The 24,903-nt window shown below is 44.8% G+C and overlaps 1 protein-coding gene across 4 annotated transcripts in view; it reads left to right on the forward strand.

Moving 5' to 3' along the window:
- ST3GAL5 (ST3 beta-galactoside alpha-2,3-sialyltransferase 5) overlaps positions 1-24,315 on the forward strand; it is a 61,107-nt gene extending 36,792 nt beyond the window's left edge. For 3 of the 4 annotated variants that reach the window (XM_069977252.1, XM_069977251.1, XM_069977254.1), the window contains exons 3-7: positions 6,189-6,294; positions 12,550-12,899; positions 15,701-15,887; positions 18,076-18,234; positions 18,456-24,315. In XM_069977252.1, the coding sequence (XP_069833353.1) occupies positions 6,189-6,294; positions 12,550-12,899; positions 15,701-15,887; positions 18,076-18,234; positions 18,456-18,743 (1,090 nt within the window). In that variant the 3' untranslated portion in view covers positions 18,744-24,315. Of the gene's footprint in view, positions 1-6,188; positions 6,295-12,206; positions 12,263-12,549; positions 12,900-15,700; positions 15,888-18,075; positions 18,235-18,455 lie in introns of those variants that run through there. The other variant, XM_069977255.1, reaches the window with a different exon arrangement.
- The last annotated feature ends 588 nt before the right edge of the window (positions 24,316-24,903 follow it).

Below are 24,903 nucleotides of genomic sequence, written 5' to 3' on the forward strand. Positions count from 1 at the left end.
ACAGGGTGGAGATCCCCGTGATTATATGCATATCCTCCTCCCTGTATAGACTTATACAAAATTACTATAACTATGTATTATAAACACAGTAACCTCATCAAACGTTATCTAACATAAGATCAAAGTCATCTGGGGCAATGGAGATCTCCCTCATCCTGTCTGTTCTTACTGACTGATTTCTTCGGAGGACCTATCCTATCCTGCTTTACATCAGTCTATTAATATGAATGAGCACTCACTGTGTAATGCTTCATTTCCCCTGTGGGGGCACTGCAGGGAGAATAAACACTTACTATCAGGTCTCCACACAACTGATCGATAAACGTTTTGTGATCAGCTCGTTTTCAAGGGACACTTTTAACCAGCAGGGAAGCGAAGAATCCCTTTAAGGACTGTTCCAAGTACTACTATGTGTTTGTAGAGAGTCATCACAATGTTTTTTGAGTTTGAACACACAGTACTTAGTCCAGTGGGCCATAGTCACCATAGTTTGCATAGAGAATGCATTCTATGCCGTTTCCTATATAGCAAGGATGAGGAACCTTCAGCCCTCCAGCTGTTGCAAAACTACAATTCCCATCATCCTTGGACAGCCAAAGCTATAGCTTTGGCTGTCCAGGCATGATGGGAATTGTAGTTTTGCAGCAGCTGGAGGGCCGAAGGTTCCTCATCCCTGCTATATATCATGCTAGTTTCCATATAGAAATGCATTATAAGGGCATCTACATTTTGTTTTCAGCATAGAATAAGATTAATAACATTAATCTACAGAGATAAGAATAAGAATACCACTCCTAAAACGTGGATGTAGAGATAATCTATTGGCAATAGCACAGAACTAAATCCGGCCCGACCGAGGATGCCTGTGACACCTATGACTGGTGAGGCGTCTCCCAGTACTCAGACCCAGGGGTGGAGCTATAGGGCGTGCAGTGGCTATAGTCACACCATGAGGAAGCCAAATCACATACCAGTAAAAAATTTTTGCTTATCTACATAACCTTTGGGTGTCAGTCTTCCTTTTTGTTTACATTGAGTTGACAGTTTTACGTGTATCTGAAAATAGTCAAAATTCCATTTTATCCTCCTTTTCCCTATTCCTGACCTGAAGTTGTGAGTAGACAGTGGATCAATGTGGATTAGTGGTAATCTAATGTGTATGGGAATGGTGATCGGCCATTTTGAATTCAGCACGTCCAATATAAACTACTATCAATAGTGTCTCCCAAGTTTGACTCTTCATATAGAAGTTGATAGCCGAGTATTTCACTAATAGCCATCTTAAAGTCCTCATATACTTTATATGCTGACTGACAGTATATTTGTCTATCAGTGTAAAGTGTATGGGGGTCTCCCAAAACTCCACCAACAGATGATGTCAGTGTGAATAAGGATTGGGCTTGATGGACTTTAACTTCCTGACCCCTTTGTCAATGAGGCTTTCCCAGCTTTCTGACAATGTCAGCAGTTTGGAATCTAAATTATAGCTGACTGATTCCCTTTAAATTAAGAAACATTTTTTTTTCTACATGAGCAATATATGTTATGCAGGACATGTAGCCAAACCATCACCTAGTTTCACATTTAAAACTAAGGACGGCTATAAAATTTGATCTAACGCATACGATCCGAACCCCAATCAATACATAGGGAATGGACGATGCAGGAGCTGGAGTGTGCTGTGCCTAGTGCAGGACCGGAGGAGGTGGAGTGTGCTGTGCCTAGTGCAGGACCGGAGGAGGTGGAGTATACTGTGCCTAGTGCAGGACCTGAGGAGGTAGAGTGTACTGTGCCTAGTGCAGGACCGGAGGAGGTGGAGTGTGCTGTGCCTAGTGCAGGACCGGAGGAGGTGGAGTGTGCTGTGCCTAGTGCAGGAGGTGGAGTGTGCTGTGCCCAGTGCAGGAGGTGGAGTGTGCTGTGCCTAGTGCAGGACCGGAGGAGGTGGAGTGTGCTGTGCCTAGTGCAGGACCGGAGGAGGTGGAGTGTGCTGTGCCTAGTGCAGGAGGTGGAGTGTGCTGTGCCCAGTGCAGGAGGTGGAGTGTGCTGTGCCTAGTGAAGGAGGTGGAGTGTGCTGTGCCTAGTGCAGGGGGTGGAGTGTGCTGTGCCTAGTGCAGGAGGTGGAGTGTGCTGTGCCTAGTGCAGGAGGTCGAGTGTGCTGTGCCTAGTGCAGGAGGTCGAGTGTGATGTGCCTAGTGCAGGGGGTGGAGTGTGCTGTGCCTAGTGCAGGAGGTGTAGTGAGTGTGATGTGCCTAGTGCAGGAGGTGCAGTGAGTGTGTTGTGCCTAGTGCAGGAGGTGCAGTGAGTGTGTTGTGCCTAGTGTAGGAGGTGGAGTGTGCTGTGCCTAGTGCAGGGGGTGGAATGTGCTGTGCCTAGTGCAGGAGGTGGAGTGTGCTGTGCCTAGTGCAGAAGGTGGAGTGTGCTGTGCCTAGTGCAGGGGGTGGAGTGTGCTGTGCCTAGCGCAGGAGGCGGAGTGTGCTGTGCCTAGTGCAGGAGGTGGAGTGTGCTGTGCCTAGTGCAGGAGGTGGAGTGTGCTGTGCCTAGTGCAGGAGGTGGAGTGTGCTGTGCCTAGTGCAGGGGGTGGAGTGTGCTGTGCCTAGTGCAGGAGGTGGAGTGTGCTGTGCCTAGTGCAGGAGGTGGAGTGTGCTGTGCCTAGTGCAGGAGGTGGAGTGTGCTGTGCCTAGTGCAGGGGGTGGATTGTGCTGTGCCTAGTGCAGGAGGTGTAGTGAGTGTGCCGTGCCTAGTGCAGGAGGTGAAGTGTGCTGTGCCTAGTGCAGGAGGTGGAGTGTGCTGTGCCTAGTGCAGGAGGTGGAGTGTGCTGTGCCTAGTGCAGGAGGTGTAGTGTGCTGTGCCTAGTGCAGGGGGTGGATTGTGCTGTGCCTAGTGCAGGGGGTGGAGTGTGCTGTGCCTAGTGCAGGAGGTGGAGTGTGCTGTGCCTAGTGCAGGAGGTGGAGTGTGCTGTGCCTAGTGCAGGAGGTGGAGTGTGCTGTGCCTAGTGCAGGAGGTGGAGTGTGCTGTGCCTAGTGCAGGGGGTGGAGTGCAGAGGCTGAGTGTCCATAGTATAGCAGATTATCCATAGTACAGGGCCTGAACTGATGGAGCATGACACAATAATTCATAAAGCAATGAAGAGAGAGCGTCTGTGATATCTACAGCTCCATCAGGCCCTGCACTAAGCATAACACTCAATATCAGCTTTGCCTGGAGCATTCCTTTAATACTTTCCTCTCCTGTCTCATATTGGAATCCAAACTATGTAAAATTAATTTTCCCAGTGTCCCAGGTGTTCAGTCATGTCCCCCCACCTCCCTAGATGTCAGGCGGAGCCCTCCCCCACTGCGCAGTCAGCAGTAGGATACCAGGCCCACCTCATCACTGCTGTCCTAACAAAGATGTAAGAAGAAGGTAGAGGATAGAAAGAGCTAGGAGGAGACATCTATCCAGCCATCTTATAGTAAGATAGTATACCATGTATTTGTTGCCCATAGCAACCAATCACAGCTCAGCTCTCATTTTACCACAGCTTATAAATATATGAAAGCTGAGGTTGCCATAGACATCGGGCCTTTTTACATACTGCTCGAAACGGTCAAATGGCCGATAATCGAGCAGTGTGAAAGTGTCAACAATCAGCTGAGGAGCAGGAAAACCCCTGGGGGGACATTTATTAAAGATAGGCCTGAGGCGTACGCCAGGGAGAAGGTGCAGCCTCCCGTACGCCTCCAGTACGCCCCACTGGGTGGGCTGGCGGAGCTTGGGGGGGCGTGATAAGGCAGGGAGGAGGCGTGGCCTACTCTCGCGCCTAATTTTTAATGATTTACACCTGCCTTGAAAGACGTCGCAAGACAACGATCAGCTGACATTGTGCATGTTGGCTGATCGTTGCCTTTTATTACCGTAAGCGATTATCGGCCATGATACAGCCAATAATCACTTCATGTAATGGGGCCTTTACTGGCCGCACATCTCTCTGTGTAAACAGATAGCAATGTATATCGTGCGTCATTTATACTGCTAATGGCTTCTTATGTGCTACCCTATTTCTTGCTCTGTAGTTAAAAGAAATACAAAAATTAAGTAATAAAAACCGTAATGTGTGTGGTTGAAGTGAGGCCCCTGTTGGTCTTATGGCTGGCATTTTTTGGGACTTGGCTAGAGGCACTACCAGGGTGTATCCATACTGTGTGTGTATTTTTTCTGTTTGCATTTTGTTTAGCCTGTTTACATAAAGAAGTGGCCAAAAGCAACACATGTTTTCATGGGAACGTTTCTCTTTATATCTCTATTTATTCATCCTTAGGTATTTACCCCCAAGGGTAGGGTGGGGGTGGGGTGACCATCATCGTAGCTTTTTGCTATTAACATTTATGGGGAAATCTTAAAGGAGAAGTCCGTCATTTTTTGAAATTAGGCAGCAGTTGGGGCAGGGGAGAATTTGATTTCAAGTACTAACTTACTTCTCCCTGTGCCTGGGGTGAGCGGCAGGACCGGCCTCAGGACCCCCACCGGGCTTCATGATCTCTGGTGCTGACACATCATGACCAAGCTGATGGACTGGCCGCTTAGCCACTCAGTGACTGGGGTGAGCAGCCAGTCCATCAGTCGGGGCAGGCATTTTCCTCAGACATCATCACAATGCCTTCCGGCGGGGGTCCTGAGGCCGGTCCCACCTTTCACCGCAGGCACTGGGATAGGTAAGTCCGTACTTAATCAAATCCCCCCCTGCCAGCTTTTAAAAAATGGACTTCTCCTTTAAATACCATCACTATATGTACCGTATTGCTTTTTGGCAAAAGCCAATTCAAGGAAAATGTAGTATTAAATGGTGGCCATGACAGGAGAATCTGAAGAGGGGAATCCCTTTGAAATCTATGTGCTGTAATACAGAGATTGTTTTCACAGAACATCCCCCCTGCTTTATTATGTATAATCCCTAAGCTTTTACAATTGACTATTATCTGCATGTGTAATCTTTAGCATCACACCTGGAAACTGTGAATAAGCCGCTGTTGACAGATCTGTTGTTAATATGATCTGACGACATTTACTATTCGGAGTACATATGGCTGTCTGCACATTTTAGAGATGTCTGAATGATTGGTCCTACACCTATCTCTTCCAGTAATCCCACCCATATCGATTGAAAGTTTTTTCCCCCATGATAATCAGCCCGTATAAAAGGCCCTTTCCTATCACTTAAAAAAACATAGGACATATTACACACAGGTAGCAAAATTTTTGGTCTGAGATCAATTGATAGACATAGCCAGGAGAAGTGCCAGGATGTGCGCTTTACCCCCCAACTTGCTGCTTAGGGGTGGGTTCATTCTGAGGAATTCTCGCGGATAATGTCCGCGGAATTCCTCTGTCTGTCCGCGCGCACGGCCGCACGCCTTTCCGCCGGCTCCATAGACACCGTTCTATGGGCCGGCGTATTCCACTCTTCCGCTAGCGGAATACGCCGGCCCATAGAACGGTGTCTATGGAGCCGGCGGAAAGGCGCACGGCCATGCGCGCGGACAGACAGCGAGAATTCCTCAGTATGAACCCACCCTAATCCCTGGAGTCGGGCTCAATAGACTTACAATGCACCAAGACCGCGACGATCAAAACTTTAGACATTGCTGTGCATTTTATTTTAAAGCTTTAAGTTTTATTATGCAATAAAAGAGCCTGTATGAGTATACAACTTCAAGGGAACCCACAGTAAAGACTGATGTAACCATATTGAGTAACAGGCCATCTCTGCTGACTAATCTGCCCTTTCTTGCAGACTATTACATTTTCTCAGACTTCAGGGGAGGGGCTCACTGGATGATCTTTAGAGCGTCCGGGGAACCCATAGGAGATAACTTTGGTCTCCTATTACATGGAGCAACGGCCAGCAGACCGTCGTTATTGTTGACATTTTTTTCAACATGTTGAAAGACAAGGATCAGCCGACATTGTGCATGTCGGCTCATGGTTGCCCTTTTAACAGGAGCTATTACACCAAGCACTTAACAGCCGTAACAACCGATAATCGGCCAAATATGGCCGATAATCGCTTGGTGTAATCGGGCCTTAACAGTGGGTATCCTGCTTGTTGACTGTTTCTATGCTACGACAGATTTGATTATGCTTTGGCTGCATTTTATACACATGTTATAGCGGTTATATGTATTACATCTTGCTCTTTGCTTCGTCTTTAGGATTTTGTTATTCATTGGCTTCATGATATGTATCCTGTATATCTGCAAAGTGGGACTGGATGCCGAGACATGTGACCTGCGAGCTGTGGACCCCGACCACATGAAGGTTGGATGCTGCTTATTTTTATCATGTAGTCAGTGATGATTATTGGGGGTGGTTTAAGGGGTCTTGTATTGTGGGGCACCAGAATAAGGGCCTAACATCTAGGTATACCCCTACATGGAACGCAGATTCTTATGCCTTTAAACCATTCACGATCCATCCACGCCCTAGATGCTGAATCACGTCCTATAATCTGGTAGCATTGTCATTAACAAAAAAAAAAAAAAAAAAAAACAACAACAAAAACCATTGCATGCCATGGACTGTAACACTACACTGATCAGGATAGGGACCAGTGCCTCCATCTCCCCTGTGAAACTGTATCCTGCCCTTGGGGTTTGCTTGTTTGTTATCCCTGAAGTGGATCCCAGAGCACAGACAGATGCATTAAGGAGAACCTGAGGAGGCATCCTATGTGAAACAGTAACCTCTGTTGTTGCTATATATAATTAAGACCTTTTGTATTGAACCCTCTGGGGATCTGCAGATGAGGTGCAATGACAGTCATTGGCTTTGGAGAAGGAAGAATTAAAGTGAGTGATGTAAAGTTATTGTATGGGCCCTTGTAAGGATTTATTGTATGTATGGGTCGGGGGCCACAGGAGGGACTTCAGCATATGGCTCAAGAATAGGTTCATTATAAAGATTGACTGGCTTAAAGGGGTAATTCAGCAATTCCCCCCCCCTTTTAGATCAATTGGTGTCAAAAGTTATATAGATTTATAATTTACTACTACTTAAAGCGACTCTGTACCCACAATCTGACCTCCCCTAACCGCTTGTACCTTCGGATAGCTGCTTTTAATCCAAGATCTGTCCTGGGGTCCGTTCGGCAGGTGAGGTATTGTCCTAAAAAACAACTTTTAAACATGCAGCCCCGTGCCCAACAGGCGTGGCCTAGAGTGTGTACGCATTAGGCTGGCACACCCTCTCTGTCCCTCCTACCCGCCCTCTTCATCATTAGGAATGCTCCAGGCAGATTGTCTCCTATTCATCACCTGTGTCAGTCCGGCTCATGGGCTGGATCGTTAAGGCACCTGTGAAAATGTTCAGACAGGAGTAAATGTTCCAGTGGCATTCCTAATGATGAAGAGGGTTAGGAGGAGGGACTGAGGGGTGGTGCAAAGTTAGGGCACAGATACTCCCTTTTGGCATGGGGCTGCAAGTTTAAAAGTTGTTTTTAGGACAATACCTCACCTGCCGAACGGACCCCAGGACAGATCTTGGATTATAAGCAGCTATCCGAAGGTACAAGTGGTTTAGAGGGGTCAGATTGTGGGTACAGAGTCTCTTTTAAAATCACATGTCTTCGAGTACTTATCAGCTGCTGTATGTCCTACAGGAAGTGAAGTTGGAAGTGTGCTCTCTTCTGTCACCTCTGTCTGTGTCAGGACTGTCCAAAACAGGAAAGATTTTTTTATGAGGATTTGCTCCTGCTCTGGACAGTTCCTGACATGGACAGAGGTGGAAGCAGAGATCACTGTGTCAGACTGGAAAGAATACACCACTTCCTGCAGGAAATACAGCAGCTGATGAGTACTGGAAGATTTGAGATTTTTTTTTAAATAGAAGTAGTTTACAAATCTGTATAACTTTGTAACTCCAGTTGATTTAAAAGAAAAAGAAATCGCTGGAGGGTACTCATTACTTATTACTTAGGTGATGTATTTTTAGAAAAATCTGATTAATAAAGATGGTTGAAAAGTGGTGTGATTACCAGTCTGCTCGTCAAAGCCTTGTTTTTCCCCAAGGCTAAGCTTAAAAAGCCAGGCCGCAAGCTTCTATATATCTTTTTCCCTTATTATTTTTGATAAATTTTTTTTAAATAAATACTTGTAAAAGGAGTAAGGGTCCGGTGACTTGGCAACTACTGGTAGTTGTTACTGCCAAACCCATATTAGCAGTGATTCAGCTTCATTATGCTGCGTTTACACGGAGCGATAATTCGCCCAATCGAACGATTACCGATTTCGAAGTAAGGATGTGTTTTTTATCGACCAGTGTTTAGATGGAACGATATATCGTTTGGAAAATTTGTTATAGCGATTGTTTCGAGATTGCTTAAGCCCATCTCACACATAGGGTGAATCGGTGAAAGACTGTTTACACGAATCGATCTGCGAATTTTTAGCGAACAACCAACGACGATTTGAGAACACGTTGAAAAATTAAAATGAACGATTTCTCGCTCGTCGCTTGATCGTTCGCTGTTTTTACACGAGCCAATTATCACTAAAATGCGATCGTTATTGCGAAAATTTGAACGATAATGGTTCCATGTAAACGTAGCATTATACACGTGTATATGGGGTGGAGCCGTTCTAAGGTCAGCATACCCTCAGGAGCATCTGGAATTTGGAGGCTTTGTGTGAATTACTCTAAATAGTTGTACTAAACAATGAAGAATAAAATGTAAATATAATAATTTACAACAAGGGAGCTGCAAACTGGACAGTCTTGATCTGTCACCCATAATTACATGTAGGAAATTCCCTGACTCCACCTAGGACCTGCCTTTAATGCTTAATCTTTGTAAGTCAGATGGAGGCAGATGGAGATTTAGTAACGTAGGTCTAGTAAAATTCTGCGCTTTTCCTGTGTAAACTGTATATTGCTGTGTTTGGCTGTAGGGGACTAGATGACAATTGAACAAGAACCTGTAGTACACTACCAAAGTAAAACTTAGACTTAAAAGTGAATGTATCACTAGGTACATCGCTTTGTGTTTTTTACATTTCTATTCTATTTCTGAGCACCAGCCCAGCATGAAGGACTCGAGGTGGGCCGGCCATTCTCCAGTGTGACGAAACCCCCTCCCTATTGTGATGCAGCTCCAATAAAATCAATGGAGATCAATGTGAGATCATCACACTGGGGGCTGGCGGGCCCGCCTCCAGTGCTTCATACTGGGCTGGTGCTCGGCAAGAGATGCGGGAACCAGACTGCGGTTTAGAAAAAGGACCGTAGCATCGGCATCCCCACCTCGGCGCCAGTCTGTTCATGTAAAAAACACAAAACGATATACCAAGTGGTATATTCGCTTTAAGCAGTTGTAACCAATTTGAATTTTGTGGTCTACCTCTCCTATAACCCTAATTTGGTTATAGGGTGCACCCGACGTCTTCATTGTGGTAGATGTCCTGATTAAGACTGTTGTGAACTTGAGGTGTGGGTATTCTGGGTAGGTGATCCCCCTAGATAGATGCAAACCATATGCCTCTGGTGATATAGTACCAAATGGTAAGTATACTGATACACAGTAGGATGAAGAGTGCAGCGGTAGTGCGACTGGCAAATAGCCCTTGATTTTATATATAGGTAGAAAGATATATGTATCGTGGTTAAATCAAGATCTGCTTGTCACTGACCAGTCCTAGGTCCCGTTTTCTTTTGATTGTTTGTGTTAATATATGTAGCTGTTAGTTGGCAGTAACGTCATTTGGCCTCGGTCAGAAGACAGGATATCAGGGAGCTGCAATGAGGAGTCCCTTGGCAGCAACACAAAATTTAGGGGGACATTTATCAATCTTCTTGCGCCTTTGTGTAGGCCCCTGACGTGGGCTCCTCCGGTGCCCGATTTACCATGATTTACACCTCCTGCTAGTCCCAAATCATGGCAGAAATCAACACCTGCTCAGAAGCAGGTGCAGCTTTCTGCGCAGGTCAGGCCGGTGTGTGCATCTTAGTGAATCCGGCGGGGCCTGATTTAAGTACGCCAGTCTTCATATACAGTAGATACCCCACTGTGTAAACTGGAAATTCTGCATTGGTCTAAATATATATTTTGAATTTTTAAGAAGTATTGAATACTATCTGTCTTGTTGCATAGACGTGCGTTGAAAAGTGACGGTTAATAAAGTTGGTTCAAGCCATTTTGCCCATGCATTTAGCAAATAATAATGCAGTGTAATAGTGCGTTTGTTCAGCACTTTATATATTCATGCTGCTATTGTATGTCGACACTATAAACTGTTCCCACAACACGAACATATAACTAGTGGAATTACTTCCCAGTCATGCTCAAATCAGTGAGTTAAAGGGGTTATCTAGCAGTAGAAAAACGTGGCATCTTTCTTTCAACATGACAACACGTCCCTATTACACGGAGCGATAATCATCGGAACCAGCAGATTCAGCCAGTTATTACACCGTGTAATAGACACTGATCGGCCGATGACAACGATCTTTAGGTTCGGACCTAAAATCATTGGCCGCCGACCACGCATAGCTACGTGTGATAATGATACACAGCCGACGGCTAATGATTAAATAAACTGTTATACATCACCTCTCCACGCTCCCTGACAGCCAATCACTGGGGTAGCAAAGGGGTATGCCACCGCCAACTACAACTGCGCATGTCCACCTTGTTACCCCAGACCTCTCTTTGACTTATAAATACAAGCAAAAGGGGAGGAAGGGTGGGAAAAGCTGTCTGGAACCTGCTCTGTGGACTGTGGGGCGCTGATGACATGCCCACTTTAAAAGGGGAACAGGAGCAGTGACGTATAGATGCCCAATCGGGCTGCCATAGGCCCATCTAATAAGACTCTTAGAATCAAGTCCCGTTCTTGCAAGGAATTCAGAGACCCTGGTTCGAGGAAGATTTCTTCTGTGGCCTTTGAGAGGATGACCAGCATCACTTCTTCTAGCCTAGAGAGTAACATTTAGTCAAGGACCTCTTAACAATCTGAAACCTTAGTACACCTCCAGATGGGTTCAGACCTCCTTCTACCGCTACTAACCAGTGCAATCCATATCACCTCAGGGACTCTAACCACTTCAGAACACCAACCACAGCAGAGAAACTCTAAGGTCAGATTCCATTCTAGTTACCATCTACACTGTTATCACTACAAGCCCCAGCAAGCCTTGGAAATCCCATCTGCAGTGGTCACCTACATGGTCATGCTACAATATGATCACTTCTGGTCCATGGCCAATATCCACTGTTGTTACTTTCATACTGTTATACTATGGTTTTGGGGCACTGAATTGTTTCCAGTGGTGGGCAATGCCAGGGCTCAACCCTCCCCCCTCTAACAGATTTTTCATGTTATCGACGCTTCTGCGTTGTCAGGAATGACTGGATCCCTTTTGGGCTCATTTGCTTAACATGCCATTTGCATTGTCCAGCAAGTAAATTATGTTAACTGTGTAGTGACACTTCGGCATGTGTATTCTTCTGTATGTCCACATTTGCCTGTCAGTGCAGTGATATATAAGCTGAGGACAATGCAGAGCTTCTTCTGGTTTGCGTGCGTATCCTGTAATGGGATCTGTTGCTTTCTCATCCTTATGTGACATGGGATACGATTACACTTGGTTCAGCCCTGCCAGTTGGCGGATCTGGGGCACTTGGTAGTGAATAGGTGGACGTTTCCCAGCAGTTAATTGTGGGTCAGCAGTTATATATTGTAATGAAATCCACCATACTTCGACATAATTAGCAAAGGTAGGCTGCAGAGCATGCTTTATAGAGACATTAAAGAGAGAATGTGCACACAGCAATAAATGGGACGGCAGATGGCGACTGGGGAGACGTCTGCCCATTCTGCAGTGGTCAGCCAACATATATTGATGTGTATAGAATTTGGTAGGAATCCTTTTTAAAGAGGTTTAAAAGGAAGTGCTTTGTTCAGCAAAGAGTCTCTCTCTCTCTTTGGACGACCTGGCCTGTCCTGCATTACACAGACAGCCCATTGAGTTTCATCATTCTGTTCAACCATTCTCCTGATATGCAGGAGAATAGGATTCTTGCTACATCCCTCTCCCCGCCCTCCAGCTGCTGATTGACAGTTAACTGCCTATACACAGCATGGATAGATAACTGCCAATCAGCAGCTGGTGGGTGGAGTTTTATGCTTCTCATGAATATCCAGTACTACTGAGCTCATGTACATAATGGAGAGGACTACTTATTGTCCATGTTATTTAGGAGGATATCTCTGGATCAGCTGCACAGAACAATGTAAGTGATACATCATTCTGTTCAGCTTCTCTGTCACTAGTTTATGCTACCCTTAGATAGGACAGCAGAAACCTACTGACAGAGTCTCTTTAAACAGTTTTCTTCAGAGATTAGGGTTTTACAGTAAAGGAACACTCACAATAAGGGACGGTAAAAAAAGGCCAAGCAATTCTTAAACTATATATATATATATATATACTGTTTTGACAGCACAATGTTGGCAGCGCAGCAATATAGAGTCCCATTTGGGTATTTGCTTTCTAATGAAATGTCCTCTGTCTCCGCAGAATGCCCACGCGTTTGCCAAGAGCGTTGTGGAGGCCCAGTGCAGGCCGGCGTTTGCAAAAAAGGAAATGAACCGATTGTTCCGAAGCAAATACAATGTGGACCTGGAGGGCTTTGTTAAGAAAAACGCAGACTTGAATGATTCATTGTATCAGTATGGCCCCCCTTTTGGGTTCCACCAGTACCTCGAGAAACTTGATGGCATTTTGGAAATGCTAACCGATGACCATCTACCTGTGGGACCAAGTTCAAAAGAGAAAGACTGCAAACGTTGCATCGTCATAGGGAGCGGGGGAATCCTCCATGGGATGCAGCTGGGACACGCCATCGACAAATACGACGTTGTCATCAGGTAGTTTTTATGGGTTTTTTTGGTGATTTTTTTTCTCATTTTTGCCTATATATGTTATAAAATAATCCTGTACTCTTAAGGCTGTATTACACAACCCGATCACTAATGTAAGTGCTAAATCTGCTAGATTGGGGCTCGCTTACTGAGCCTATTACACGGCTCGGTAATCATGCAGCAAGGTTAGCAAAGTCCGTGCAGCTAACTGGTGTCCTGTTTAGGCTCCCTGGTGTTCTTCTGTCCACTCATGTGATTGGTCATGGTCAGTGATTGGCTGAGCGGTCTCTCACTTCAGACACCGGCTCCACCGGTGGCTGCGTGGGAACAGGCAGAGGAAAGAAGAACATCAGGGCGCATAGTCAGGTAAGTATAAAGTTTATTATTTTTTACAGTCAGCCGTGCATGACTATTACACTGTGGCCAATGATTTTTCAGCATGTTAAAAGAAAATGATCAGCCGAGGGTCAATTATCTTTATTACAGGAGTGATAATATGCTGAATTGCACTGATTAGGCAGATTATCGCTCTGTGTAATAGGGCCTTCAGTCTGGCCACCAGGTCTAAAAGTAAGCTGAGATTTCCTGTTCTGTACACATCACTTTCTAGCAGTGCCCTCCTTATCACAGACAGGAATACAGTGAAAGGTGACACCAGTATATAGATATGACAATACGTTATGCTCACAGCTCAGCCTCCCCCTCTTTGTGGAATGACCACTGCATAGGTCACAGAGCAGCCCTGAAACCTTTCCCATTCATTTCAATAGGACAGCTCTGATCTATGTCCATGGGGATTTTGGTAAAGAGTTTCTCTAAATGCTGTTAAAAAACAGCTCAGACAAGATGGCTGCCCCCACAATAACATATAAATATACAATTACAACCAGATAATAGCAACAAATTATCCCCTGAATGAATGGATCAGCAGTATGGTTGTGCAGCTATCTCTCTATTGATCTTCTGTTCTCTACTGAACATTGCTGACTTGTATAATAATTTGGACGGAAACAGAATCCTGATATCGCTAGTCAGTGACTCATCATCTTGTGCGTCATAAACAACAACCACCCAGTGAAAAAATGTTAAAAGGGTTACAGATGGGACCTACTTCTGGAGCTGTTAGCATCTGCTTGTTTAACCCTTGACAGACCTTTCCTAGATGTTATGAAGCTCAAACATTGGATTGCAAAGTGGTGGACCAGGTTCATTATTCATTCTGTGGTAGTAGCAAATCAGGACACGTGCAGTTGGGCTGGTTGCAGGTGTTGTTAGTGGTAGTACCCACCCTCAGACACACAGGCACCTGACCTTGGTGGAACTGGTGTGAGGAGAGTCCTGACTTAATTTTAGGGTACTATTACACTGAGAGATTTTTAACGATTAACAACTAACGATAAACGATCGCACACAAGATTGTTTATCGTTAACCTGAAATTGTTCACCATATTACACAGAACGATAATCATTAGTTACGATAGTTACTATGATCGTTATTGCGATCGTTACTATGATCGTTTATTCCGTCTGATCCCAGAAAAACAATGAACAATGTGCAATTACACTGAACAATTAGTGAAAAAATGCGGAACGAATGTGGAATTACAGCGAACGATTAGCGACCAATTAGCGATAATTTTAGGTTCAGATCTATATCAACGATCAACGACACATGAACGATCTTACGATCGTTGCCTGCAATTACACAGAACGATTATCGTTTAAATTTAAACGATTTACCGATTTTTTGCACGGTATAACAAAAACACTGCTCACAGGTGCTAGTGTAAAAATAAAACTTTAGATAGGCCTTTGGGGTAGGCTGGAGGTTGTAGAAGAAATGAAGGCTTGTGTGCAAGGGTAGTATAGTGGCCAGGGTAGGAGCCCCTGTCTAAGCAGTAACAGTACTTTGCCAGGATGTGTGTTTAAGAATATACTTGAACGAAGAATCCTCATACTCACATTTAGATATGTTTGTATCTGACCACCTTCTGCCTGCAATAGTTCAGAGACCACCTTGTAACATAGTACAAGTCCCATTTCTCTGTCTCTGGTTAGAGCTGACTAGTGAAGATTACCCCAACTAGTTGAGCGTAGTGTCAATAAAGTACTTTGGCTTAGTGCACCTTTGCTCTACTTGGGATCAGTCCCTCTTCCTTTCCTTTGGAGGTGACTGTCCTAACGGAAGAATCCACAGCATAGACGAGGATTGGTCCTAGTGTCTGGTTACCCGTCCTCTAGGGTTCAGCATTGCATACTGGCTATTGGCTCTCACTGAACTCTGAAAGGAACTAACTACTATATAGGAAATCCATATCTTATATAGGGTGGTGTGACAGGAAGTAAAGGTGAAGGTGAAGGTGAGGGTGAGGGTGAGAGTGAGAGAGAGAGAGAGAGAAAGAGAAAGAGAGAGAGAGAGAGAGAGAGAGAGAGAGAGAGAGAGAGAGTGGTATACAGAGTGTAAACACAGGCTAAACCTTTTGTAGTGCTGCAGCTATGCATAGGGAAGTGAGACACCTAGTGGCTGGAGTGGAAATCAGCAGCTACTGGCGCTTCTTGGTGTGGCACCTGAAATTAGTATTGTTTCTCAATGTAACTGCAGGCTGCTCATCTTTGCAGGCAGCCCCATGGATATTTATGGGATAGGAGCAAGTAGGTGGATCTGTGCACTAAAGGGTTAAGTAAACAGAGCACTAAACATCCTCATAAGCATATCAATAAAAAGCATGTGCAACAGATCAACATAATGAAGGTATATTAGTAGTCGTATATGTACTAATATGATAAATGCTTTATGTTAACCATAGACTGAACAATGCCCCGGTTCATGGCTACGAGAAGGATGCTGGGAGCAAAACCACCATTAGAATGACGTATCCAGAGGGGGCGCCGGTCTCGGAGCAGGAATATTTCAATAACAGTCTTTTTGTCACCGTCCTCTTCAAACATGTAGACTTCTTGTGGCTTCAGGCCTTACTGAAGAATGAGACTCTGGTGAGTATGTGCTGTTCAGTGCATGGTGGATATAGAAATATCTTCTGTGTCTATATTGTATGTGTGCACTATATAGTGAACTAGTATTATTTACCGCTGTGTCTTAACTTGCACCTTGGGCACTATGTATTCTGCAATTTCAAACTGCTCAGGATGGGAGAAATGATTTAAGAATGTGGTACTCACCTGCTGCTGCTCCCCTGCCGCTGCTGTTACAGCTTCCTGTTCTCACATCTAGGGCTGGGCGATATGGGCAAAAAATAAAATCTCGATTTTTTTAAAATTTTTTGACGATTCTCGATTTAAATCTCGATTTTTTTCCTTTTTTGCTAAATAAACAGAACATTTTCTCCCTGCAGCATCAGATACTATTTTAATATTTTAGACAACAACTGTATTGATTTCCAGTGTAACAGAGGCCCCATATAGTATAGGAAATCATGTTTGTGCCTCCATCTACGTAGGGTGTAGTAGTGGAGGTATAGTGGATAGGGGGTGTAGGAGTGGAGGTATAGTGGATAAGGGGTGTAGTAGTACAGGTATAGATGAGGGGTGACTGGGGTGACACTAAAGGGGACTGGGGTGACACTAAAGGGGACTGGGGTGACACTGGGGGACTGGAGGGACAATGGGGGACACTAAAGGGGACTGGGGGGACACTAAAGGGGACTGGGGTGACACTGGGGGACTGGAGGGACACTGGGGGACACTAAAGGGGACTGGGGTGACACTAAAGGGGACTGGGGTGACACTAAAGGGGACTGGGGTGACACTGGGGGACTGGAGGGACAATGGGGGACACTAAAGGGGACTGGGGGGACACTGAGGGGACTGGGGGGACACTGAGGGGACTGGGGGGGACACTGAGGGAACAATGAGGGGACTGGGGGGGACACACTGAAGGGGACTGGGGGGGGACACTGAAGGGGACTGGGGGGGGAGACACTGAGGGAACAATGAGGGGATTGGGGGACACTGAGGGGACTGGGGGGTGACTGGTGCAGCTGGAGGTGATTGGAGCAGGAGGGCACATACATCTCCTCCTCCTCTCACCTCCACACACACGCTCCCCTCCCGGCCAGATATGGAGGTCCCGGGTCTGTGGAGGAGGAGGAGGCCGCAGGGACTACAGTAGGTGGTGATTGCATAGCTGCGGGTCACGGAGCTATACAGCGGGAACAGGGGTCTGCACCGAGCCCCCCGATCCCGCTGTATAGCTCCAGGACGAGCAGCGCCGCGATCACCACCTACTGTAGTCCCTGCGGCCTCCTCCTCCACAGACCCGGGACCTCCATATCTGGCCGGGAGGGCAGTGGGACGCTCAGTGGAAGGGGCGGGGGCAGATCAGCGGCGGCGCTGTCAGTGGCTGGAGGCCGCCGGCACTGCACCGCCCCTCTCCAGCCTGGCCACCCAGCATCTTCTCCCCGCTCACCCACACCGCCCCTCTACGGCTCTCCCGCCGGCCTGCACCGCAACCCCCCTTCTCTCAGCTCCTCCCCGGCACCGCAGCCCGAAATGATTTTTTGTGAAAATCGAATTTACGATTTTCACAAAAAATCAAATCGATTTCAACGTTCTGGACGATTAATCGAATTAATTCGATTAATCGCCCAGCCCTACTCACATCCGTTCAGCCAATCACTGGTAGGGGTGGGTCACTGCAGTTTTCAATGATTGGCTAAGCGGGCATTTCCTTTGTGGGGACCTGCATTGATGAGGTATTAGCAGCAGGTGAGTACAGGATGTTTTGTTTTCATTGTTACATGCTCTTAAGGCATAGTTGGTTTGTACCCCTTACATTGCCATTGGTTTAATGTAGTGGCTGGTGACAAGCAGCTTTTATGCTTATATAGCAGCAGTGTGTGGTCTCTCCGCAGCAGGAGAGATCTCTGACCACTTCTTCTGGGGGAGATGGAACATCCTACCTTTGGCAACTGCTGGATGCCAGGTTGCCAGGGCTGATTTTTTTTTTTAGTGTAATAGCAACCTGGTGACTTTCTTAGTATATGATGTAATACAGAGGAAACCTTGAGGTTCCTGTGAACTAGACACACCTTGGACTAGGTGTAATGTAATCAATATCTTCCCATCTGCAATTATTTGTCTGGGTTACACTGGCCGCAGACTATAGATGTGTAATGCTATATAATAACATATATTTCATCATACTTTTGCTTCAACTTCACAGTCTACCTGGGACAGGCTTTTCTTCTGGAAGAGTGTCACAGAAAAACTACCTCTTAAATCTCACCAGATCCGGATTCTGAATCCACTCATAGTCAAAGAGACGGCCATGGATATCCTGCAATTTCCTCCACCTCGGCATAAGTGGTGGGGCTGGGACAAGGTATACTTACTGAGGATGTGTGATGGGAATTAATAGATTGTACTGATCAGTTTCTCGCAAGGCTTGATGCCAGTTATCATTGACATGAATGGAGGTCTGCCTACTCCTTCCATGCTCTAATTATAAACTCTGTATACAGCTGCTCAGTCTCATGTTGAGTCAGACGTGGGCGTCTTTACATAAGTCGAAATTTAATGTCATTTTGCTGTTTTTTCTTCTAGAACGTTCCCACCATTGGAGCCATAGCCTTGGTCCTGGCCACCCATTTATGTGATGAAGTGAGTCTTGCCGGCTTCGGATATGACCTCAGTCAGCCGGACATACCCTTACATTACTTTGATAATTTATGCATGAACGCCATGAACCGTCAGCCGATGCATGACGTCAGCAAGGAGAGGAAACTGCTGCAGACTCTGGTGCAGGAGGGTGTGGTGAAAGACTTAAGTGGGGGGCTCCATTGTGATTTCTGCTCCTCCCATCAAACTCAGGATATCACCACTAATACTTAGGCGTTTGGGACGGATGATCATATCATGTGATGAGGGAATGCTCCTTCAAGTGATATAAAAGTCAGCCTGCCTCCTGTGGAGTATTTATCATATTGCTGCTTGTCGTTGCATCACGTTTCATCGTCGGAAGATCAGGGTGGCCATCGCTCCAACCATGGAGGGAGTGTTGAGAAATGCAGGAAACTCATACCCGGAAATGCTGCAAAACCATCAATATCCGAACCACTGCTTGTTTATTGTTTTGGCGCCACCAGTCCCCTCATGGTGACAGACATTTTGTTCACATTGACATAACCAGTTTGCAGCCTCCGCATCATCGTATGGAAAATGAAGCACTGAAGACCAGAACTCCCAGTGTGCATGCTGAGAGTTTTAGTATTACAATGGCTGCAGACCACTGGTTTATAAACCACATAAAGCAGCATTTTATTTTTCAATTATTCACTTGTGATGTCTCAGTCGTGGACATATCCAGCTGCCCCCATTATCACAATGGCAGAGCACTCGCCCTGCCAGAGAAGCACTGTCTGGAGGAGGGTTGATCCAGCTGGTATATCTAGATGATGATGTGTTCTGGACCAAGATGGTGGAACTGTCATTTATTCCCTCATATGGAGGTCCCCCTTCACTATTGGGTAGTGACTTGAAGCGCTGCATTATATGTAGTACTCACTCCTTCATGCAATCTTCAGAGATGTTGTAAATATCCCATTACCACTTTAGGATGCTTGGGCCCTATACTGTCATAGTATGTGCCTCTTTGCAGATTTCCATACATGTGTGATAAAAGGTTATGCTTCCAGAAACAGTGCCACACCTGTCCAAAGGTTGTGTGTGTTGTTGCAGTTTTAGTTCGATGGAACTGAGCTGCAATACCAGACACAGCCTGTAGTCAGATGAGGCGCTGTTTTTTGAATAAAGCAACAACCCCTTCAAAGGGAATCTGTCAGCTCTGTATTATGCCCAGAGCTACAAACATGAGCAGATAGCTGACAAAATAAGTGTTACCTGTCTCTTAGCTGATGGCTGTTTTCAAGGTTATAAAATCATGTTTTCCTTTTAAGCTCAAGAGTCATAGAGGTCATGGTGAGCTGCAGTATGCACGCCTCTACCCCTGTCCACCACCCTCGTCCTACACTATTAATGTACAGGACTTAAAGCCAAGTAGGAAGAGGTGAGGGAGGAAGGAGGTGAGCATGTTGCAGCATAGCCTGGCACTTTAGTATAATTAACCCCTTCAGGAATGGGGGGCATGACTGTACATCCATTTTTGCTGCTCGTTCCCGCTCATGTACATATAGTATATCCTCGGATAAAAGGGGTGCAGAAGACTGTCAGTGATAGTCGGGGACCCACTGTGCTGGGATCCTGGCACATAACCCTATAGATGCTGCGGTCAGGAAAGAACAGAGGGAGAGTCCTGATGGTTGCTATGGCCGTCGGAGGCCTCCATGAAGCCTCCAGTATAATAACTACGGAAGCTGATTAGGCCCATCCCTAACACAGAGTCTGATCAGTTATGCTTCCGACAGGCATATTACAGGGCAGATCAGCACTGTAATGTAATCTGTAATGTAATCAGGCAATCAGATCCCATAGGTTCCCATGGAGGGACAGTAAAATAAAGTCAAAATGTAAAAATAAATAAAGTGATATACACAAATAATCCCCATATCCCCCAATACAATAATAAATATAGAAGAAAATAGACATATTTGGTATATTTGTAACAACGCTGGCAATAAAATTATTACAGGATTAAACCCACACGGTGACCGAAGGAAATTCAAAGATAGAAAAATGCTACTTTTTCCATTTTTTCATGAAATGGGGGCATTTTTCATAAAAAGTTGTAAGGATATCGGGCAAAGTTTACCACTTACCTAAAGTACAATAGGTCACGAAAAAACAATCCCATGGATAAGTTACAGCATCAGGGAGCTATAACCACATAAAGTGAGACAGATCAGATTTTAAAAATGGACCCTGGTACTTAAGGCCAAAATGAGCCCAGCCCTGAAAGGGTTAGGCTTTGAAAGAAAACATCATTTAATAACTAATGGTCCTTTTACACGGAGCAATAATTTGCGCAATTGAACGATTAACGATTTCAAAGTAACGATGTGTTTTTTATAACGATCAGTGTTAGGCTATGTTCACACTACGTATGAGTCCGGCCGTAGTTCGTACGCAGCCGTACATGTGCGGCTGAAAGTACGGCCGTGGGAAAAATAGACATGCGGCTGGATTGCGAACATGCGGGCGAACCGCGAACATACGCCCGTAGTAGAGTTATGCTTCCCTAGCTTGTTTCGAAGCGATCTGAAACAGGTCATTTACTTGGAAATCTTTGCCCAGCCCCGTAAACCATACAGAACCTTTTGGATCTTCGTATGGGACCGCATGGAAATCCACGGCCGTGAGTTTCAACATTTCCGTCCTCAAACAATGGTCTTGTTCTTTTTTCACGGCGCCGTATGCGATCCATCCGTAAGCTCATACGTAGTGTGCACTGTGCGGGCGTATATCGTGTACTTTCAAGCGCACGCATCAACCTCAAAACTACGCGCGTATATTCGCGGTTCGCACTACGGCCGGAAAGATACATAGTGTGAACATAGCCTTAAGCTGGAACGATAAATCATTTAAAAAATTCGTTATTATGATCGTTTTAAGATCGCTTAAGCTCATCTCACACATACGGTGAATTATTTAAAGACTGTTAAGACAAAGCGACCTGCTAATTTTCAGTGAACGACCAACGACGATTTGAGAACATGTTGAAAGATCCCGATCAACGATTTATTGCTTGTCGCTTGAATGTTCGCTGTGTTTACACCAGCCGATTATCACTCAAATGCGATCGTCATCGAGAAATTCTGAAACGATAATCGCTTAGTGTAAACGAACCATTAGAGACTGGTCTTGTTTGTTTTATCTCCCATGCTATCGGCCCGTGTCTGCAGCTCTGGGTATGATATAACGCTGACAGATCCCTTTTATGCTGTAACTCAGGGCCTCCCCCATGGTCCCCTGCGCTTGCCTTGGTTTACATACAGCATTTGTTCATTATGCACCAGGGGATATAGATATAATCCATACTACTACACAACAGAGAGCAATGCCTCCTAATATCAAAAGAATCTTAGCTATTACATCTTATTCTAGTATAGCTGGGTGACAACTTTTATAGCCACAATACAGCTCTGACAGGTTGTCACCCAGCTTCCATAGTGTGGTGAAGACCAGATATGTCTGTGTATGCAGCAACCCATTCCTTGTCCCCTGTTCCTGCATTAGGGTGGGTTGACACTGAGGAATTCTCACGGATTTTCAGGTGGATTTAGCGTCAAAATGCGCGCGGAATCCGCACGGAATTCCGCCCGTGTAAATGCAACATTGCTCTTTTCCATAGAGAACAATGGGATTTCCGACTGCCTGTGCACACAGAGTAAATTTCCGTCCGGAATTCTGCGCAGAATATGCATTTCGGCCAAAAGAATTGACATGTCAATTCTTTGGGCAGATTCCGCTAAATTCTGCTTGAAATCCGCTTGCATTCCGCTCGATTTCCGGTTAAATTGCGCTCAAATTCAGCTCCTATTCTGCCAGAGCAGAAATTTCAAGCATAAATCTTTTTAGCTACAATTCCTCGAGAATTGCTCAGTGTGCACATACCCTTACAGAGGAGCAGGGAAGCTGCATTATAAGAAGCTGTATGCATTGCTTGTTGTCACCCAGCTTTCCTAGAAGCAAGTGAAGGATAAAACTTGAATGCGTCATATTTTTTCACTCATCAATTTCTATGCTGTGCAAAAGTTTTTTTTTTAAATTGTAGATAGGAAATATCTAGTGGACAATACTGTATATTTAATTTCACACGCTATATCCATTGCAGGCAATGGATGGAATGTATTATTGTGTACCAGTATTAGGCTCTGGCCTCAGCAGGGTCATGGAAAGCCCATGCCTTTAGCTTGCCAGAGCAAGCGGAATAACATATGTACCTGTATGTGCAGTGTAAAGAAGATTCCAAAGATACATCTAGGGTTAAACCCACAAAGGTGAGAAAAAGACTTTTGAGTGTCAGTTTAAATTCTGGTTAAAAAACGAAAAACTAAATATAAACACAAAACATAAAAACAACAACAAAAAAAAGTCAGCATTACATGTACTGCTGTATGATATTTCCTTACAGGGGGAGATTTTTCAACAATGTGCCCCAGATTCTTGCCTTCTCCTTGGCATATACCAGCTGTATCCAGATTTATCATGATTTACGCCTGCTCACAGGTGTGCATCATGATTATAGATTAGAGCGAAGCGCTTCGTTTGATCTGCGCTGTGCTCATCAATCCAATCTTCTGGATTTATGATGACAACATACCGATTTGATGTATGAGAGTTTCAGAGTGTGGTTTTGAGGCAACCAAACAAGTGTCAGACGGGTTTCAACACTGTCAACAAAAATTTTTTTGACATGTCAGAGAGACATGAGAGTTTTAATCGGCTGGGCTATTGGAGTGTTCAGACCCTAAACAGTCGTGACAGCGAGCTGCGAGAAGCCATGCTCAGCCCGTTCCTCATCGTTCCTCACCTGGTTCTGCGTCACATGAAAAGACAGCCTTATAATAGAAGTCTGTAGGGACGTCTTTTTCAGTAACACAGAGTGGGAAGTGGACAGCATAGTGATCTCCGGCCTCATTCTAGTGATCGCTCAGGGTCTGAACACTCCAACGCTGACCGATAAAAACTTGACATGTCAAAAGCTTTTTTTGGTAACAGAGACACTTTAAGCTACCCATACAGTACACATGGGATGGATGCCAGCTAAACAACAACTATCTATCCTGATACCTCTTTAATTATGAATGTTTAACTCGGCTTGGCATTCCTTCATTCTGAATGACAGGTATGCCACTGCTAGACTCTTTTGGTAGCGGATTATGTCTCCGAGAACAAAAGGATTGGGCAGTTACAATCCAATATGCTTGATCCTTTTATCCTTAGACAGATGAAAAGTCTGGAGGCCTCATAGATGTTTTTCTAATGTGTATGGAGTCTTCAGAGAGTACAACAGCCTACATGGAAGAGTCCGGGATAAAGTGCAGCCACAATCATCAAACATTTCTATATAAGTAATGGATCAATTGGTAAAGATGCCAATTGAAATAGACAATAGAAGCACAAAAAATAAATGTATTCCCCCCTGCCCCCATCCCTTGTGTACATTATTGCCTGGGTTCACATAGATAATTTGCCTAAACACTCAAAAATATTATTTTTGGACTGATCTTTTTTTTGTTGTTGAGTTTTTGACTTGTGCAAAAATAATTTATTTTGTTAATGTTGAGCAGAAAATAATGAAGGTTTTCTGTGGTTGTATGATCAAGTTGCATTGTTCGCTTTTTGATGTATTTATTCATCATTTTTATTATGTTCTCATTTTTGGGTAAAGTGATGTTTCAGAGAGTCTTCGGTGAGTTTTCAGAATCCAGAGGTATAGTTTGGGATTTTTTTTTTTTTAAAGATGTTGATTTCCCAATCCCCCCCAATAAATAAATGGGTTCAAAATAAAGTTGAAGCTACTGTGTATTATGTTTTTCTAACTACATTTGCCATTGATTCCTAATGTAAACAGTCACCCTTGGGGACTCTCATTACTCCCTTAATGGTCCTGGTAATCTCTAAAGTGTTATGGTGCCCTTCAATAGCTGTTAGCCACCATAGCTGATAGGTGTATGTCCCAATTGCCACTTACATATATTGTAAATGTAGAGAGAAGAGAAAGCTTCTGCCATAAGAGCACCAGTAGTTAAAAATTACTAGGATTACTAGGGTGATCATATTACTAATATGGAATTACCCTTTTATTCCAGAGTTTCCATTTGGATGATCTTAAAGGGGTTCTCCCTATTAGTGTAACAATGCCCACTGGTCACAAGACAGCAGAACCAGACTACCAAAACAGACACCTTTCCTGAGTCCTAACAGTGGCTTCTAGTACTCAGATACCTCCAGGACTTACAGTAGAGTTGAATAGTATAAACAAAAAGCATATGGTTGCAAGAACAAATGTATTAATGCAATACATAGAATAAAAACTCAGCAATAGATGACGTAAACCAGATCATGATGGAAATGGAGGATAACACAAACA

Source organism: Dendropsophus ebraccatus, chromosome 7 (genome assembly GCF_027789765.1).
Source record: "Dendropsophus ebraccatus isolate aDenEbr1 chromosome 7, aDenEbr1.pat, whole genome shotgun sequence".
NCBI lineage: Eukaryota > Metazoa > Chordata > Amphibia > Anura > Hylidae > Dendropsophus > Dendropsophus ebraccatus.